The following is a 20279-nucleotide window of genomic DNA, read 5'->3' as shown; positions in this document are numbered from 1 at the left end:
GCCGAATTATATAGTAATCACCTTGGCCAGCCCCATAAATCATGCCCTCCTTGCCACCCACCAGCCACCCACACAGTCTGCGAATGATCTCGGCCCCAAAGTCCGCCTTCACCATAATCTTGATCGCTTCTATGGATCCCTGCTTGCCATGAGGCAGAAGTGTGCCATCGATCGCAGAAGGATATAAAATTAGTTCTGACACAAAAACGTTATCGTTAGGGGGCGGTGTCATTAAAGTCATTTGATAATTGATCCATAATTGATCTATAAACATGACTTTTAGCTTATCTTAACAAGTATTTTGATTTTAGAACGTGACTAGGTCTATTTTATTTCCTTATCTTTAATTTGTTTTTAGTTTTACATTTAATAATGTTACTAAAATATAACTAAATCTGCGTTAGTCACTTAAATTCAAGCCTTGAGCTACGTAACCTTTTAAAATCTTTATTCTATTTAATTTTTCTAAAACCTTTTGATTTATTTCAGTGCCATTTAAAAAATGTTTATTCTTTGAATAATTAATTTGATTTATTAATTTAACTTTTAATGGATTACAAATTTTTTTTACTTTTTTACATTTTCTTAAGATGGAAATATTTTTTACTTTATACATGATTTTACATATAAAAAAGCTCAAAGTTGTTGGTTTTTGTATAAATATAATTTTCGAAGTTCTTTCCTTTTGACTTGAGTAATTTTACATGTACATAGAAAATAGGTAAAATTAAATATACATTTTACATAGTATTATTTTAAGTTTGTTTTAAAAATAATTTTTTAATATATGAAATTCATATATACTTTACAATTATTTTTTGATTTGGATCGGTCCTAGACCCTAATCATCCTTTAAATACTATTTTAATTGTTTTTTTTTAATCTTATTTTCCTTGTTTCAATTTAATAATATAACACTTGGTACACGTAATTTTCACATTAAATTTAGTATCAATATTTATATATTCTTTCTTTTCTGATTTAAACATATGTCTTTAGTTGAATTAAAAATATAATCATTTTTTCTTTATACACATCACAGCTTGTATTTCTATGGTTAGGCTACCCAATCCTTTCCGGGAGCTTTAAATCAGCAGCGGATTCTTGGATTTACCAACTTAGTAATGAATAATTGATAAGTTTTTAAATAATTAAAACACCATTATTAAAATATTTTGAGTCATTTCCAATTACAGTCGATAAGGTTTAATCGGTAACAAATTTGTCACAACTATTTATAAGAAATTATATTTTAGTACAATATGTTGATTTATTAATATTTATTTATATTCTTCAATATGTACCTTTTAATTTTATGGTTACACAAAATTGCTTTATTTATGAAACTTTAAAACTCATAATATGGAAAAATCAAAGTTTAAAAAACCATAACTAACTCAAAAGCATTAGTTTAAATTCGTAAAGATTTTCTGTTTTAGTTTTTATTAGTTTAATAAATCTGAATATATAATTTATAAATATGAAAATGTTTTATCAATTTTTCTAAATCTTAAAATTTTAAAATCTTTTTTTTAAATTTTCCTATTATTATTATTTTTTTTAATCTCGGGCTTTTTAGGCATATTCATACGAATGTGAAGACCTGAAATATTTGTATTCTTAAAATTGATATTTTTATATTATTATGTCTATTATTTCTAGGACAAATCAAAATAAAAAAATAAAACATACTTTTCTTAAAAAAGGATTGATTTCAATTGGGAAGTTTTTTATACGTTAATTTTATTATGTTGATAAATCTGCATACTGAATCTGAATCGGTATATGAAGAATTATCACCTACGAAATTTTACCCAATTATATTTCAAATTTTAAATTATTAAAATTATTTTATTTCAAATTTTAAATTAATAAAATTATTTTATTTCAAATTTTAAACTATTATTTTAATAATGTGTAAAATTTCTTAGCTGTAACTGTTGGGACTTAACAACTAAATTATTGCAAATGTACCTTTTAATTCTGTGACCCCGTTTGCCACTTTATTTGCCCAATCTGTAACTAGGTAATTAGGCGGCCTTTCATTTACACACTCTTTCCAATCTGATAATGTTCGTAACCATATTTAGCTGAATAACATGTTTTTGCCAGCCGGCTAATTAAATTGGTTGCAAGAATATGCAATCCACATTTGTCGATTCGGACACAGGACGTAGCCATCCCAGGAGGCGCCAGATTTGCATAGTTTATGGCAGAAGTTGTACAAATGCAATTCCGATGTCGGGCCAGAGACAGTAAGTATTCCCCATTATCCTCCTGCCCCCCTGCGACCGCTCAATCATTGTCCGTTGTCAATTGCCGATGCCCAATGGCCACCGATGGCCTGCGTTGCAGTGATATTGATTTTGTGTAGCGAAACCCCTGATGGACGGACCCACATTACGGGGAGCCCAACAACATTATATGGTAGGGCGGTGTTGGTAACCAAGGTCAGTTCTAGTCGTCCACACAAACCCTATTATTGGGGGATTTGTGGGGAACGTGACTACCGCCTAGCTGGCCATTACCACTCAGTGTCACCTGTGTCACCTCACCTGTGTCACCTGACCCCATACATAATAGCATATAGTGTGCCAACTTATGCAAGTGTAAGTCTGTTTGGCTGGCATCAGCTTTGCCAAGAAATTTAGTGCATTTCGCAATAAGGCTTCGCTTTGGCTTTGCTTTACCTGATCGTCCTTTTGAATAGGGTGGACCCTAGTAATATTTATCATTTTTAAAGAAAAAATGTTTATAAGTGTGTATCAATGAAATATGTACCCTGTGAACTGATTGGGTTAAGTAAATTATGAATAAAAACCAATGAACGATTTATACGTTTTTTTTTCATTTAACTCCTTATTTAAAGAAATAAAAGAACGATTTAAGGGGAAACACTATTATTTAATTAATATAATTTTTTTACATTTAATTAATTATTTACTTGGTTACAATCCTTTAATCCATTGATTATATATTTTATCTTGTAACAAAATAAATAAATATAAAGATATATAATATAAATTTCAATAAATTTGTGTATATTTTACAAGAACAACAAGAATTATATGTAATTCGATACGAATCCTTTTATCACCACATCTCGAGATAAATCCTCCAATTATAGTTTGTCGGAGGTCCACCCTACACTTCCCCAGCGGACAACGCGACGGCTCATTAGTCTTTGCATTGTGCAGGTCGCTTTAGTGGATAAAAACAAAAGTAAAGATAAAGATGAAGCGAACAGTAAGCCAGAAGAGAGGGGAAGATGCTTAAAACCAGAAACAGCTGCATTCGCACTGGAAAGAAAAGAGATCTGCACATGCGCTCACTGCATTCTTTCGGCAATTTACCTGCATTTCAGTTTTCAATGCGGCGAGCAGAAAAATCTGATAACAAAAGCCGAGTGTATGAGAACAACAACAATGGCAGCAACAGCTGGCTGGCAGAGAAGTTGAATGAAACAAGCAGAAACAGCTGCCTCTTGGGGCTCCAACTCTGGTGGCCCCCGCAAGGTAAAGAGAGAACTGAGTTAAGTGAACACCAGCGGAGTGGCACTCTTAAGCCGACTCTCGTTCTGCAGTGGGAAAAACTCAAAGCGTTTCTGAGTCAAAGTCGCTTTAGGTAGGAATACTCACAATAATCTAAGTATAAAATCAAAAATAATTAATTTTTAATTCAAACGAGTACAAAAATATTTATTAAAATTAAATTAATATATACATTTTTTATATGGGATTTTACAGGAATTAAACGTAAGAATAAAACTACTTTCCACACATATTTACTCACCTTTTTGTCACATTCCCGCTGTATTCCATCATCAACATTTCATCAAAGTGCCGAATCGTATCTAAACCGACTGCCTTGCGCTCTCATTTTCTATCCTTAAAATAGACATTGATGAAAGTGCGATGAATTGCTGATGAAACACTAAATTCATATTGAAAATAGTGAAATTATATTGAAAACATTTAAATTAATTCCGTTAAATTGTATAAAAATGATGAAAAAGGTGAAATGTTAAAGGTAAGGAAAATAAAAACAAAAATTTCAAATTAAGAAATAAAATCAGCGAGCATTAAATTATATTTTTCAAGTGAAAAATGATAAAAAAAAAACCTAAGCAATAACAATGTTTCTATTTACTAATGACAGCCTAGGACATCCTCATGTTAATTTCATTAGTAATTTGTATGAACTGTCATTAATGATTCACCAAAAACAACAACCTGTATGTTGACAAATTTCTTATGACATGTACTGCCGGGATATTTTTTCTCAGTGTAAATGTTTCTCTTCGCGCTAACACTTAAGAGAAAGTCGGCTGCCGACGTTGCCCGAAGCGAACTAGAATTGAGCGAGACTAAGAGAGCGTCTGCGACAGCTAGCAAAAGTCTATATAAGCAGAGCACTCGCTTCATTCCATTTTCATTCAATTTTCGGCAGCGTTAAAAACACATCTAAAAACAAAACCAGCAGAATATCCGTTAAATCGCCGGGAAAAATATCGCGGAATGATATTTTGAATCTAGTTACGAAAAGTTATAAACGGCACTTTTGATATATTTTTGAACGGACGGCAGTGGAATTCAATTGGCTGCCTTAGCTTCCAAAAATACTCGGTGCGTTTCACAAATCAACCAATATATATACATAAATATATACCTGCTGAGCATATTGAAGCAGGCAGACAACATAACAGCAAAAATCAAAAATAAAGGCAAAAGAAATCAACAAATATATACATATAACTGTAGCAACAACAATCAAAAGTTAATACGAAAGACCGGAGAAGTAAACAACAAGAGCGTAAAAAGCGTGCTTTTGCGTTCGTTGCCGCGTTAAAATTATAACAACAAAAAAAAATAAAGAAATGTGTACGAAATTCCAAAAGTGCAAATTTATTTAAATCACTCTGCTGCAGTGCCCAGTGCTCAACGTTCAAAGTTAACAACAGACGGAAAGCTACGCCGGCGGAGAAGTTGGCTAACGAACGGCATCGGCGGCCCTAGACTGGAACACAATTCGCGCGTCTAATTGAATTTGGTGCGGGAATCGCGAAAACAGGAAAATAAATAACGATAAAGCCTACCAACCAACCTGTGGCTCGGGCTTCGTTTTCAATTCCAATTCCGTTTTGTATTTGGATTTTGATTGTGATTTGTATTTGGTTTTGCGAATTGGACTTTTGTGCCGGGCGGTCAGCCATCCGGAAGCCAATCCAAATGCAATTGTTTTAAACAAAAGCTGAGCCGAGCTTTTCTACCTGTTAGACAACAAATCAAGCGGCAGCCACAGCAACAAAAACAACAACAACAGCATCATGTGGTGCATTGTTAACCTGCCCAACGGCACTCAGCAGGCCGTCAAATGGGATCCCAAAGCCAATGGTCAGGAGTGTCTGGAGAAGGTGAGTTATCGGTTAGGTGGAAATTTTCCATAACATTAAGTTTAGAGCAATGTGATGGCTTTCTTCTTTAGAAGGAAATGTTTAAGATATGTTCTTCCATAAGTTAGGAAGTTTATAAGTTGCTATAATATGAACTGATTTTCTTGGTCACCTTGGTACATTTCCGTAAAATACTTTTACACAATGTCAACGAAAGTCAAAGGCTTCAAGTTCAAAAAGTTTCAGATCCTTTTTTTCTATTTTAAATTGAAAATCATGGTATTCACTTCACAGTTATTTGATATTTTGAATAGTCTACTACTTTATAGACCATCCATTACGAGTTAAAGTTCGTTCCAAGCCTTAAAAAATAAAATAAAACTCACGTATATCTCATTTAATTCTTTATCATTCTTTATAATATCAAACCATAAAGATCATCAATTATAGTTTACACCATATTTTTCTTCAAATGTATATATATTCTCTTGAGATTCACTTTTGAAGATTATACTTCAAGAGAGGACAGGCACTACTTTAAATGGGTTTAAATATTTCCAAATTTTATAAAGTCCTTTTTATATAGATACAAATTTAGAAACTTTTTATCCCTTGAACAATTTTGTGGCTAAGCATTTCCCTGAAATTTGTAATTACCAACATTACTCATTAGGAAATTCGAATCTCAACTAGTTATCATCTCTCAAAAGGGTAAAAAATCCCTTTTTATATATTAAAAAATAACAAGTATATCTCATTCTCCAATGTTACTCAATCCTCTATAAGGGAATGCAAGTTCTAGACTATTGAATATCAAGAGTTCCAACCTTAAGGTCGTAGAACTCATGATATAGTCATCATCACGGTCATATTACAACACGGTCCTTTGCCACACGTCCCGATCAAGTAGTTGCCTTGAAATTACCGCACAATCTGTACAGGCTTATCGATCCCCTATCATATTTTACGCAATTTTTGGCACACGTGTATCGTGTTCCCATCAAAAATGACGTATCCCTTTGGGAAGAGGATATGGTGTAACACTAAAGGGCCTTCAAGTCACTTGAGTCTCAGGTGAAGTCAGGAAAAAAAGCTAAAGAAATTGGTTGGGTTTTATCTTTGGAAATAAATAACTAAAAAATGATTACATTTTTATGGGCGACGTGCAAAGTTGTTGACGACTCACCAGGCCAACGAAAATGTTCTCATTTCATTTTAATGGCGGCCTTTTTTCTTCACTTTTTTATGGGGAATTTCGTTACGGGTAATGCCAGAGGAGCGGCTCAACTATAAAAAAAAGCAAAACAAAAACAAAAAATGTTATGAAAGAATCTTCATTAAATGCACTTGATTCAATTTCAATAAAACTTTTCATTTCGCGAAGCCCCTGGACCTGCAGTCTGACCGAAATTCCTTCCACGCTTTATCAGTGGAAATAATGAGTGTTTTTTTTTATAAATCCAAATGGCATGCCGTTATCAGCTCGGCGTGTCAAATTTCATTGTCTTGTTTACTAGTTTTGCGCTAATTCATTTTAAATGCCAAATTGCCAAAATACCCTTGACTCCCAGCGGCCCCCCTGCGATAGTTTTTTATTCGCCTTCAGGTGCGAGGAAAACAACAAAGAAACAGCACCGATAGCAGGTTGTAGTGCGATTGTGAATATTTATGGTATTAAGTGATGGGTACACAAGGGAAAAACTTAAATTACACTTGAAAATTATAATTAGGGAAATCTTAAAAACATTTAACTTTAGTTGTTGCCTTTACAAAGAGACTCCTTGCAATATCTTCCTTTACTTAAGATCTCAAGAGGTTTATGTAATAAAACAACTAATCCCCTGGGCCTTAGCTAAGTTCATAAGCACTCGATTGTGATTTGGTATCATTTCTTACGGTGTAGCTAGTGCTCCGCTGGTGGGTTCAATGTCCAAGTGGCCGCCACTTGAGGCGCTTTAAGTAAACACTTGACCAGGCCGCTTCTGTTCGGTTTTGGGCTCTGTTACTATGAGAGGGCGATATACATACGATTATGCTTTCCTTGGCACATTATACCCTTAATTTTCACCGCCCTGGCGAAAGATTAAAGGCAATTCGGCAATTCGCCTTGTTTGTCAGGCTAATTAAGACTTTGGCTTATTTGCGACCTGTGCATTAGTGTTTGTGCAATCTAATCAGGCAAACTTATCAAATAACGCACACACAAACACACACTGGCATTAATTTGTCCCAGTCCCAGTCCCAGTTCCAGGCCCAATTCGTTGCCAACTTTATTATCAACAGCAGAAACAAAAACAAGAACCGACAACCAACGGTAAGACACGAAAATATGCTTCTCAACTTGTGTTTCTATCTTATCTAACGTCTATAGCATTATCAGGAGGGGGCTAATTTGCTATCAACATTTACAGCTTTGGAGTGAAAAGCGAACATCGCATATACTACACACACCTGGCAAAAGTCAAGTCAAATTGGGGCCAGAACGTAGATGGTTTTTATGGCAGGGGCTTAGCTCTTAAGTCGTTGCAAAGGTTACGAGGCGCTTTGTTTCCAGTTAGTGCGCGATTAATGATTGCTAATTGAAAGCCCTTTATAGAAATATATGGGGTTATGTGATGGTTAGACCAGACCACCCATCAAAAACCAGTTCCAACGAAACTTTGTGGCACTGTCAGGGAGATAATTTAATATTTATTGGCAACTTATATGTAGATAATGGTATAAATTAGTCACTTGGCATTGAGATCATCATCAATAACTGGAATCTTGGTAATATATATATATAAAATACTCTTTGTCAACTTTGTTTTTCTGGGTTCTCGGCTTAACTGTTGCATTATCCCCCGGTTGACATTGAATCAAAATCCTTATCAATTCCACTTGCTCCGAATCACGTATAGCCTGGACTTTTGTATGCTGCACGGTCCAAGGTCCAATAACACTCTCTATCACCCCTGTTGATCTGGGAAAACATCTGGCATATGTACATAATATATAAGCTATATATAAAAATATATATTCGAATGGGGCCCCCATGGGAGACTGACTGCTCTCTCCCTCCCAGTCGTCATCTGTGATTCAGTTCGTCATTGGATTAATCGAATTAATATTTTTTCCGCTGCGATTTTACTTTGGGCCATGCGTCAGCTTAATCTATGGGCTGTAGCTGGTTGCTTATCATAAAAAAAAGAGTGACGCGCCTCTTGTAACGCCAGCGATAAGGAGGAGTGTCCAAGAGCCTTACACACTCGTCATCGATGACAATGAGAAATCCTGGCTATTAATAAATAGCCAGGTGAGTAAATTTAATTAATTAATTTGAAGGACAGAATGGCCCTGCTGATGATTCAAAGAGTTTTGTCAATGTCACCTGGGTTCACCCAGCCAGGTGACGAGGGTCCAAGTCTCGAAACCAAGGCTCTGAGATAATCCCGCTCGGGTGTAAACGAACTCGGAGATACTGAGTCTCAGATAAGGGCGCGTTTACATAACTTTTGAGCTGGACGGGCGCCTTATCGCGTCGGCTAATGAACCCCAACGAAACGGGTGGGGGGGGGGGGGGGGCGGTGGATAATCCAAGGGATCGGGACTTCGGGGGCGGTTGCACATTTTAATTACTGGGGGCTGCCAAGCTGGCTCGGCCAGAAGCAACAAAGTTTTTCACTTGTACGAACAATCGCAATCCGAAAAAGTTTTTCCTTGACGTCATTTAGAAGGCCGACGCTTTCGACGAGTTTGCATGTCAAAGGAGAATTACATTTTCGTTACCCCGATTTAACAAATGTATATGGTACTTGGCGGGGTCTATATGTATATGGGATCATGCAAATAAGCCTGCTTTTCGGGGTGTGTGCCTGTGCAGTGAGTCAGGCCGATTCCCAATTTACCCCGCCGCTATTAACGCCATCATGAGCAACAGTTTTATGCTCGACAATACTTGCAATTACCAGCTACTTGTAATTGCATTTAAAATTGCACATTTTCGTTGCTCGTTTGTTGTCGTCTGAGAGAGAGAGTTTTTGGAGTGGCCCTTTGAGTTGTTTTTGATTGCTCGGCTTCTTCGAGTGCGGAATGAGTGGGTTGGATGGGCTGGATGGGCTGGATTGGCTTTTCGAGCATGTTCCGAAGGCCTGCTGTTACATGACAAAGTCCACAAACCGGGAAGAGGTAAACAAGTGACGTTGCAGTGTCACGATAGGGAAAAAACTGATAAATCCCAGGCTCGAATTTGATCAAAAGGTGTGATGAAATCGCAATGGAAACTTTATTCTCAGAAACGGTGCAGTAATATTAGGTCTTAGCTCATACTAAAATAGGATGATAACGGGGTTTGGATGGAGTAATACTTGGGGACTAGCCAGGTTTGCTTTAAAAAGCTATAGAGGTTTTTGAAATTAAACCTGAGATCAGTTTGAATTATGATCTAGCTATTGTAATAAATGGGGGTATAAAAATTAAGTATATAAGTATATTATTAGTATTATATTAAGTCTTAGCTCATACTATCGAGGTTTGAATGAAGTAATTCCTAGGATCTAGCCAGTATAGCTTTTTAAAGCAAAACTGGCTAGTCCCTAAGAAATCACTTTGAATTATGATCTAGTCTTTGTAATAAATTAGGGATTTGAAATCCTCTCAATAGTTGTGAATCAAAATTACCTTAAACTTACTTACTTCAAACATTTTATTGCATACTTTTAGATGCCTTCTAAAGAGATTTCAAACCCCTCGTGTTTTCTTTTATATAACTTTAGTTCCTTTGAACTTCTCTGTATATTCAAAAGTGTATTTCCTATCACTGAATCCTCCCCCACTAAAGCAAAATACTATTTAATTATTTCCCCAGGACCTTAAAGTGTCCATAATATAATTCCGCCACACAGCCTTGACTGTGCGTATAATGGTCTGGCCCTTTGCCCATTGATTGTGATTCCTTATCGGATTGCCTGTCAACAGGCTGCACTAATCAGATCTTTCTACTCCGGCGACACGACATCTATTTTCTAGGTGTAATTATATTTGCGAAGGCTGCTATTGCCGCTCCCTTTTGTGAAAACCCGCCTACCCAGAGGGGCAACACAGGGATGTGGCAAGAATGGGGGCGGATTAGGAGGCAGCTGGCAGGATGGAGAGATGGATGGATGGTTGGATGGATGGGTTCCCTGCAACACCCTTGAAGTGTGGGATTACGAGAAGGGCGTGGCAGTGGGCGATGCCTGAGTGTGCGAGTTGCAACAATTGAAAGATGTGCAACGAGGCAAGTTTCCAGGCAAGATTTGATGAGGCAGCTCAAGTGGCAGGGAGGCTGGAGACGACAACGACGACGGACGACGGGTCAAGTGCAGCAGCCGCTGGCCAATTTGCTTGTCTCCTCGTGTCGCGACAAAAGGCCAATTCAGGCTGAGAAATTTGAATAGCATAGCTGAAATTTATAGCATAGTTGGGAAGTAGAAGCAACAATAATAGACAAAGTTTTTTATATTTTCGTAGCAGAAAAACCCAAGTAAATACTGTAGAAACATTTCCCTAATATGAATCATCTTTTCTTTGTGAATTTATAATATAATTTTATAAAGCACGTGTACATAAATTAATGTCAAGGCTTTTTACATACTAAAAATTGTCTTTATCCAGTTGGAAAGTAAATAATCCAATAAGCATTTCGAAATGAACCTGCTATAAAATATTGATTGCTTAAATTGGGGACCCCAAACTCATTTTGTTTCTGTTTAGTAAATAAGATACACACATCTTTTGCTTATACTTTTCTGTGTGTGTATAATTAACACAAAAAACAAATGTCAAAAGCAGAACGAGAAATATAGAAGTATTTCACATATATACTATAATATATCGTCGTGTTGGTGGACTCTTCCATGTGTCTCTTTGTTTATCACCTTCTTCTGATAAGCTCGGAAATTTCTTATATTAATACCCGATGTCAACAACTCGAAACAGAACAAGAAAGGCAGACTGATAAAAACTGGGAGAATGAGGGGGCGGAGGCAGAGGAGGAGACGACAGGTAGAAGCAGTCAAGTCAGATATCAAGAGCAATCAAAGCGTAAATGATAAATAAGCATAAATAATTTCGATTTCCATGGGGTCTCATTTTTTTGCTCTTTTCCTAAAACGCAATTTGTGAGTTTTTTGCGTTTTTCTTTATTTTATTTGTTTGTCTTCAACAGATGTTAAATTGAAATTCAAATTTCCCCACCACATCACAGACACACACGTTTTCCCCTGTTTTTTTGTTTATTTATTTACTTAGAGTAAAGTTTAGTGATTAATATTAAGCATACGCCCTGTTTGCTGGCCTTTTTAGCCTTGGCCTAAATGCGATTTTTCGGGAAGTTATATTTCGCTAAGAAAAGCACACACACACGTGTTTTACAAAAAGAATAAGTTATAAGCAAGGGAACACTTGAAGAAATAATATTTGTAAATATTAAAATTACTACATTTTCAGAAAGAAATTACTTTTATATACCGTTTTAACAATGCTTCATAGCCTCTGATACAGTTTAGCATCCAAGTTATTCTACTGTTAAAGCCGATTATAATCCCATCTATCATCATTCCAGATCTTTATTTACTGTGTATCTGTATGTGACTTGAGATGGTTTTGTGTGTTCTTCTTCGTTTTAGGTTGTGTCTGTCGCTGTTTTTTTCGTTTCGCAGTCGGAGAGCCAAGCCCATGCGAAAAAAATGTAAAACGCAAAAGGCACAAAACGAGATTTACCTATTTTCGTATTTTTGTCAAGTTTCGTTTTTCGTTTTTCGCTTTATTTATTTATTTTTTGTTGCTTTTATTATTTGTGTTTTTTGCCATATATGTATCTGTATCTCTGCATTTGTATGTAAATTTGTTATTTTATTTCTTGGCGTTGCTTTCTGCTCCGATTCTGGTCCGGTACAACGCTTCGTTGCCTTTATTTGTTGCAGTTCGAGAGTTATTAACAATTTAAACAAACAACCAAATATAAATACGAATTTAAGGCTAGTGAGAGTACCCGTGTTTTCAGATACATTTTGGCACAAAGAGCGTATCTCGCGAATACTTATCTCTTTGTTTTGTTTGTGGCCCCCCACAAGATACAACGCAATAGAGTTTAATTTTAATTGGGCAACTACAAAGATTAAAATTAAATTTCTTTATTTAAATGACTGAGAAATTGACAAACTCATTTATTTTGGGATGCATTGAACCTTTTCAAACATAAAACTATTTCAGCGAAACTATTTCACTTAAATCCACACTTTTAGTTTGTTTTTTTAAATGATTTATTCAGTTTTTCTTGTATTTTATGTTGTCTCTTAATTAAAATGCCCAAAATTTATTGGCTTTATCGTTTCGATGTGTATGCCGAATTGGATCATTGCTGGTTTTTGACTTGACCACAACAAAGGTGCCATAAATTTTTCGAAGCTCACACACGCAACCTAAAAACAAAAACACCGCACAATGCGAATACTATATATAGCTTATATAATTTATTTTTTTTCCCCACTATTCGAATGGGTTCGGGTTTTTCACACTACAGTTGAAAGTTCTGTAACAGAGGGACAGAGGAGAAAAAGTTATTTAAAACAAAGACATACATATTCAGTGACCGCTGAAATTGCTCCATAGTTTGTTTACCGCTTAATTAGTTACAGCACCAAAGAGAGCAGAAAGTCAACCGAAAAATCATCTAGTATTTGCAGGGAAATAACAATAAGCATTTGCATTGATTGCAATAGTCAAATGCATTGGTGCATAAAATACGTATCAATAAATTTTCGAGGGTTTCCTTGACCAAAAATGGTAATCTATGTGGAATTTATTTATTTATGCAATCTCTATGCTAATCAATTGCTTCATTGGCTGCCTTCTATGCTGCAGAATGCTAGCAAAAATTAATTTTCCAAACAATTAAATCGGAGTGGGTGGAGGAGGAGCCTCCACCCACGACAAAGCCCAATGTCGTTTGCCAATTTCGGAATTAATTGCAACTAGCTGGAGCTCTCAGCTCTCTCAGCTTCCAGCTTTCGGACCGTAAACCAAACACCAAACACAAAACGCAAAGCCCATGCATTTTCCCCCATTTTCCTGCCATCACTTTTATGTCGGTCCGGGTGCAGCAGGGCGTTTATCATGTTCGCTGGACATTTGTGCCTGTGTCCGAGAATGCAAAATGTTTGGCTCCTCCACAGGCGATGGCAACCTGGGGCCAGACCACACTTTTAGGTGCAGGGTTGCCAGGGGTCTTCCAAAAACCATTTAATATGGGTTTCCAAAAAACCTGCTTTGACTGGCAGCAAATTTGATTAAAAAACTTTGGGTTTTACTAACTTTTCCAATGGCAGAAATAGTTTTAGTTGTGATTTTTCAACTCTATAATTAGTAAATTACACAATTTCAAAGTTTTAATAAAATCTTGTGTTTAAAATTCCCTTAAGAATTGACAAAATATAGGTCTTAAGTTACACAAAAACCAACTTGGGAATTGTAAAGTGTACAAAGGCAAGGGGAAAAGTTTTTACAGATGAAAAACCTCATGGAGTCTAAGCTTCCGCTTTAGGAAAAAATAAACCTGGTTAAAAGTCAGAGTTCAAGGGGGTGAAAGGGGCCCTCCTTTATTTACTTCCTGATGTCTTGACTTTGGGCAAGTCGGCAACCCTGGCAAGCATACATCATGTGTGTGTATGTGTGTGTGCCGTCGAGGCCTGGAGTTTGGAGCTGCGAGGGTCACACGAACGAAGAAGGCTTCGCGGTGCGTGCGCGCCATCCTGTCTGCGTCCTTGCTCCATTCCACCATTCCAGTACTCCCAACTGCCTGCTCCGCCAGCTAACCCAGCTGGGGGTGTGTGTGTGTGTGAGTGTGCGTGTCCTTGCCAGCGCAATTTATGTTTACACCGTGTGCTGGCAGTGCGCCCGCAAATCTATCTGGAAAATCGCTCCCAGCTAGTCGGCGAATGAAGTCGGGCCGAGGCGCGCCCAATCAAAAGGAAATTATATTCGCGTGCCAAAGCACACAATACAAGAAACAAGAAAACGGCCCAAAAAAGAAGCCAACTACAGTTGAAATTCTGTAACTTTAACTTTTTTCAAGATATTTGAATATGTAAAATTATTTATTTATTTAAATTAAGCAAAGAAATATGCCATTGAAATAAAAAAACAATAAATTTCAGTAGAACCAATTGATTGCATATTACATATTTAAATTAAATTTCGTAAACACTCGTCACTCGTCGAGCATCACTCGTTGTGCGTCTTTCGTTCAAAAATTTCCCACTCTTAACTTCAGTCACTCGTTGGGCGCCAAGCAACCAAATCCAATTTTTCATCAACTTGACGGTTTTTAGCATATAAATGTGGTTTTATTTAAAGTAATTTGACTGTACCGCGAAATTGAGTGGGTGCACTTCAAAGGGCGACGAGTAGAGGGAGAAAACAGTCGAATCGAATGAAGTCAGCGGACGTCACGTGCGATGTGAACTGAACTTGATTCGCTCCTCTTTCGGTGAAAACTTCTCGCACATATCGATTAAATGGTTAAAACCGAGCGAGCACTTTGCGGGCATGTGTTTGAGTATCTTTGCCATTCTCCGGCTAATTGGAAGTAGTTCTACGTGAGAATGAGTGGGCAAAATCGGGAGGAGGTCCAACGCTAATCCAGCGACAATGACAAGGCTGCGAGTGGAGGACGCGTAATGCAGAAAGGAAGCAAGGAAAACACGGGTGATGGTGATGTTGGTGGTGGTATATAGTGAGTGTCGTCTGTTTTTAAGCCGACATTTAATGCAATTACCGCTTGCACAGTCAGGGGCATTTGTCTTTTAGTACCCTGCACTGGAAATGGAAAAGAAAATTAAGTTTTCCAGCTGGTTTTATTTTAAGCATAAGATTAATTTTCTTTCATTCTTCTTTAGATATTCTGTAGGTAGTAAATTTTGTTTTGTTTTATCGTCTAAATAAAATAGACTATTTTTTAAGCACTTTTAGTTTTTCCACTCTAAGCTAGGGCACTTGATTTTTTGCAGTGCTCACTCAGCACTTTTATGATGATGCAGAAATCGTGCCTGCACATGGCAATGACGGAATTTGAGCAAAATCAATGTTGGAGGCAAATGATAATGTCATTTGCTAAGCAGGCGCCTCCACTTTGCCACTAACGTTCCGCCTCCTCCTTGGAGTCTAGTGTTATCTATTGTTTCCATGGTTTTTTGCATATTATCCTTGAACTGCTTTCGCCCATTTCGCTAAAGCTTAGAAACGTGGCAACAGGAGGAAAATGGGGAGTGTAAAACCATAGAAACCTGAATGCACAACAACTAAGCGGAAATATGGGCAAGTAAACCTCCTCTTTCTGCCCATTGCTCTGGCACAACCTGCAAATAAAGCTTACTCTAGGCCAAACCAACATACATAGCTTAGAACAATATTAAACAATAAAAAAGCAAGAAGGAAAGACATGGTCCTAGAAGCACGAATATGAGATACCTGGTATTAAATTTGCCAAGACTTTAGTATATATAGAAAGAAATTAGGACTATATACAAATAATAGGCAAATATATTATATAAATAGGATATATTCCTCCTTCTATGACGTCAGAGAAATGAACTTTTGCTTTTTATAGTTCCCCCGAGATCCACTTGTACAATATACCTTTGTACCCCCCGATTACCGGGTATTAAAATGGAGAATTTCTACAGGAAACAGGAGAAAGGCAGTAAAAGAGTGTGAGGAAGAGAGCAAGAACAATAAATTGCGTGAAAATGCAGCCGAAAAAAAAAGAAATGCAAGCCGCAAAACAAACCGCAAGGAACAGGGGAATGCATTGAATGCTTTTCCCATTGTATTCGAATATAGTTTTCTATAAAAGCCGACAAGCTCGACGCGGTGCTGCCCCCTTCACACCTCTTTTGGCGGTGGGGTTGGGTTTCCTCAATCTAAACCAGGACCAAAGCTCACCCGCCTCCATCCCCTTGGCACCATGCTGAGTGCCATTTTGATGTGTCTCTAATGGCAAGGCTTTTGTTTCGCCCTTTCTTGTTTTTTTTTTTATTTTTTGTTCCTTCTGGTGCTGCTGCCTTTGCTTTACTTTTATTGCCCCGAACCAAACCGAACCGAGTCCTGTGTGGCTTTCACTATTATTTTCTTTGGCCTTTCTCCTCTCCCGGCACGCTCTTCCTGCCAGGAAGCTTGTGTGGGAGGCGGTGACACAGGGCCTTGTAAAACAAAGGGGGCCAATAAAAGCACATAAAGACATGATGGGAAATGAACTCGCACAACAAATCCGATCAGCTACCGGATCAAGATATAATTCACTATCGGACCCTGGCCGGTTTCAATTTTAAATTCGAAATCGAATTAAATTGCAATTTATTCGAATTTTTATGTAGTGCGTGGGAGAGTGAGAAAGGATAGGCTTTTCCTGCGCAATTTTCCCCGCTTCAATTAGCGTATAATCCCAGCTCTATATAGGCGGAAACTGTTGTCCTTCGGCCGTCTTAATTAAATGCCTTTATTTTTATTTTACTGCCCAAAGATGTACAGTGTCCCTGCGGCAATCGTGTGTCCTGTTTGCATTGTTCGTAGCCTTACTCCGATGCTTTTGTCTTTGTTCTGGTCGCTCCCCTAACCCCACACGAAAACCACAATCAGCGCCAGGATAATGCCATTTTAATTGAGCCTCTTAAAGCGACATTTTCATTGCCCGGACTGAAATTAATTAAGTCCAGCTGTAAGAAAACAGAGAAAATTTTCGAAGAATTTTAATTGCAATTTAATGGAAATTGCCCTGGCAGGGGATTTATTTATTTTAGTGTAATTACATTTAGAAGGGGGGGTAAGCAAGGATAGATGACTGAGTTCTCATTTGAATTTTACATATTCATATGCCAGTGCGAAATTGCCTGAGGTCACGAAATGATAATTGCGGGAATTACCGAGTAAATTAATACATTCTTGTTTTTTTTTCGTACTATTTTTTGTAATTTACAGGGAAGTTTGTTTAGTAATAATCAAATCAGACCCCCCTAATCATTTCTAATCAGACCTGCAGTCTGCCCAGTCACACACTTTTCCTCACTTTTCCGCTCTGATTTTCCCCTGCTCCCTCTTTTTACACGGCCTGTTGGCTTCGTCACCCACTTAGCCTGTATCCGCCGGCCGAAGCTTTCCTTTTTGGCCCGCATCAAAAGCATTTTCCGCTACTAAATTGCTTGAAAAGAAAATTCTACAATTTTAACGAAGTGAAAATTGCCATTTGGCATATGGTGGAGTGGGACGGAGCTCTGGTCCTGCCATCAAATGTCCATCAAAGCCTCTGAACTTGGCTCAAGCGGGAAAAGTGGTTGTGGGTGTGGGTGTGTGGGGTTTTCAGGGTGGGGCCCAAAGCCAGGCATCATTAACTGCAATGACTAAAGTCATTTGAATGGAAGGAAGAACAGGAGGGGACCAATATATACACTGCTAGGATAATGGGGGTTACTACAGACTGAGAAGTAAATCTGATAAGGATATAAACGTTCTTCATTTTAAAATATTTTAAATATATTTTCTAAGAAAATATCAATAAGATTTTATGATATTATATGAAACTTGACATGTATTACTTTTTAGGGGACTTTCCCCCAGTTTTTCACCGTGCATAAGAAAACCTTCATTGTAACCAGAGGGAACAGGAGTTGTATTTGGTTAGGCTAAGCTTGTCACGCGCGATTTCCGATACCGGTTGATGCTCGTGGCGAAACCGAAAGGACCCAAGGACGGACCGAGTGCAATTTACAATTAGAATAAATGAGGTTAGGCACGGACATCGGACTGGAGCCAGCCGTTTTTTAAGTGAGCCACCAACTCGAAATGATATATTATTATATGTGTATGTGTTTTGCTAGCGACCCATTTGCATGGCAAATGCCCGGACCAGGCCGGAATTATCAAGTGCAAACATGGAATTGCTTTGGGGGGGTGGAGTGGGGTGTGGGTAGAGACATCATTGGCCAAAAAGAAAATCAATATGGGGCAGACAAGAGCCAGCCTGGCACCTGGCAACAGGCAGCGGCAGCAGCAGCAGCAGCAGGATCTACCTACCCATAGATGTATGTACCCATGTTGTATATATTATATACGAGTAAAAAATATACATTTTTTGGTAACTGACAGATACAAACCTGCTGCAAAGCGGTGTGTCCCTGTGTGTGTGTACCGTATTTGATAACTTAATTGAAATACATTGGAGAGCGGCCAAGGCGAGAGTGGTAGCTGGGGCCGAGTGAGGTAAACTTGTAAGCCTGCCTTGTGGATTTATGGGTAAACAAGTTCATAGCCAGGGTTATAAAAGAGGCGGCTCTGGGTGGGTGTATGGCTGTGTTGTGGCGGATAAATCATCAAAGCAGCTGCAGCAACAGCAGCAGCAGCAGCAGCAGCTCGGTTTGGGGAAGCCCCTTTGGCTTGCGCAAACTTTCCGGAGGCCCCAGAAACCGATTTACTGATATCTCTGTTATTATATTTTGGAACTGTGCCATCCTCTTGACTGCCGCATAATGTTGCCTTATTATGCATCCTTTTCCCGCACACAAAATCCGCCAGGCGGAAGAAAATTTCTTTTTATTATTATTATGTCTTTTTTTTTTCCTCTCGTTCTTGTATTCCCTGGACCGGCGTCTTAAACATCGACAATTGTCCAAGTTTTGTGGTCTTCAAGACCCTGACCTCTGACTCATTTGGACACAAGTATATACATATATGTGTATATCCCTGGCCACATTTCGTGGTGGGAAATGCATCCTCCAGGCCGCAGCAAACACACATTTCGTCATCTTAAAATTCCACAACATTTCCATTTCTGGCTCTCGTATGTGCACTTGACATTCTTTTCGCCAAGTTTTCCTTTCATTGTTGGCCAGGAAAAGTTTTTGCCGCCGCCTCCACAAATCTTTTGGCATTCCCTCCACAGCCCTCACACCCTCCCTGAACATTTTATTTAGGCAAAATGTAATTTATCAAGTTGCAAATGTGATTCCGAGAGTCTAGAAAGTGGTATGGAAATCAAATGAGTGTTTTTGTGTAAATAGAATATTTCCCTCAGACGGAAGGAAGGAGGGATCGCTGGAAGAATTCCGGTTGCTATGCCAACTTTGTTGGCTTTGAAATTAGGGGTGGGCCTCCCCGCCCCCCCTAGTTGACTTTGCTAAATGGCTTGGACTGATACTATAGTAGGTTTTTGGTAATAGGAGCTCACATTCTAGGGGAAAAACCTATGCCATGTCTTTTGAGTATTTTATCTAAATATAAAAAGCTGTTTTTATGGCAGCACAAAAAAGTTGGTAGGGAACTAACCTATTTAATTAATTGTTTTGTACATTTTTTAAATATTCTGGAAGCTCCGAGGCAGTCCTGTTTGATTTTCTGTGGAAATTTAGTCAAGATAATTTCTGTGGAATTTAGTCCTGTAGTTTCCCAGTAAGCGACGTATTATATTTTTTATCCCTTCTCAAAACTGAAATGTTCAGGAAAATTACAACAAAAGCTTGAAATCTATTCATTTGCATTTTCACTTTTACAAACTCTTATGTGCTGGCAGAAAATTGGTGTAAAAGTTTATTATTTAATGCTCAAATCCTGGCCAGCAGTTCTCGAGAGTTTGGCCACGAGAGTTAAGCCACGATAATCTGGCATCACGTCCCGGCAATTGGGAATGCGCCATGCTAATTAGGGTCTGGAAAAGTCCTCTTTTTCCCGCTCCCATAATTTACAATGTAATGCATTTGCATGCTTATTTGGCCTGCCGCTGCTTCTGTTGTTGTTGTAGAGGACTTGTTTGCACTGCAGCCAACTCTCCGAGGGGAAAAGGAAAATAAAAAAACGGAAGGAAGGAAGAAAGCTGAAAGGG

At 37.9% G+C, this 20279-nt stretch overlaps 1 protein-coding gene across 1 annotated transcript in view; it reads left to right on the top strand.

The window, feature by feature from the left end:
* The first annotated feature begins 4451 nt into the window (after window positions 1-4451).
* The window catches only part of dnr1 (defense repressor 1), a 27887-nt gene continuing 12059 nt past the window's right edge, over window positions 4452-20279 (top strand). Inside the window, exon 1 of the mRNA XM_017171987.3 lies at window positions 4452-5413. Coding sequence (XP_017027476.2) covers window positions 5327-5413 — 87 coding nt within the window. The 5' untranslated portion in view covers window positions 4452-5326. The remainder of the gene's footprint in view (window positions 5414-20279) is intronic.

The sequence above is a fragment of the Drosophila kikkawai genome, chromosome 2R (genome assembly GCF_030179895.1).
Source record: "Drosophila kikkawai strain 14028-0561.14 chromosome 2R, DkikHiC1v2, whole genome shotgun sequence".
Taxonomy (NCBI): Eukaryota; Metazoa; Arthropoda; class Insecta; order Diptera; family Drosophilidae; genus Drosophila; species Drosophila kikkawai.
The sequence above is the reverse complement of the archived record's forward strand: the minus strand, read 5'-3'. Positions and strand labels throughout refer to the sequence as shown.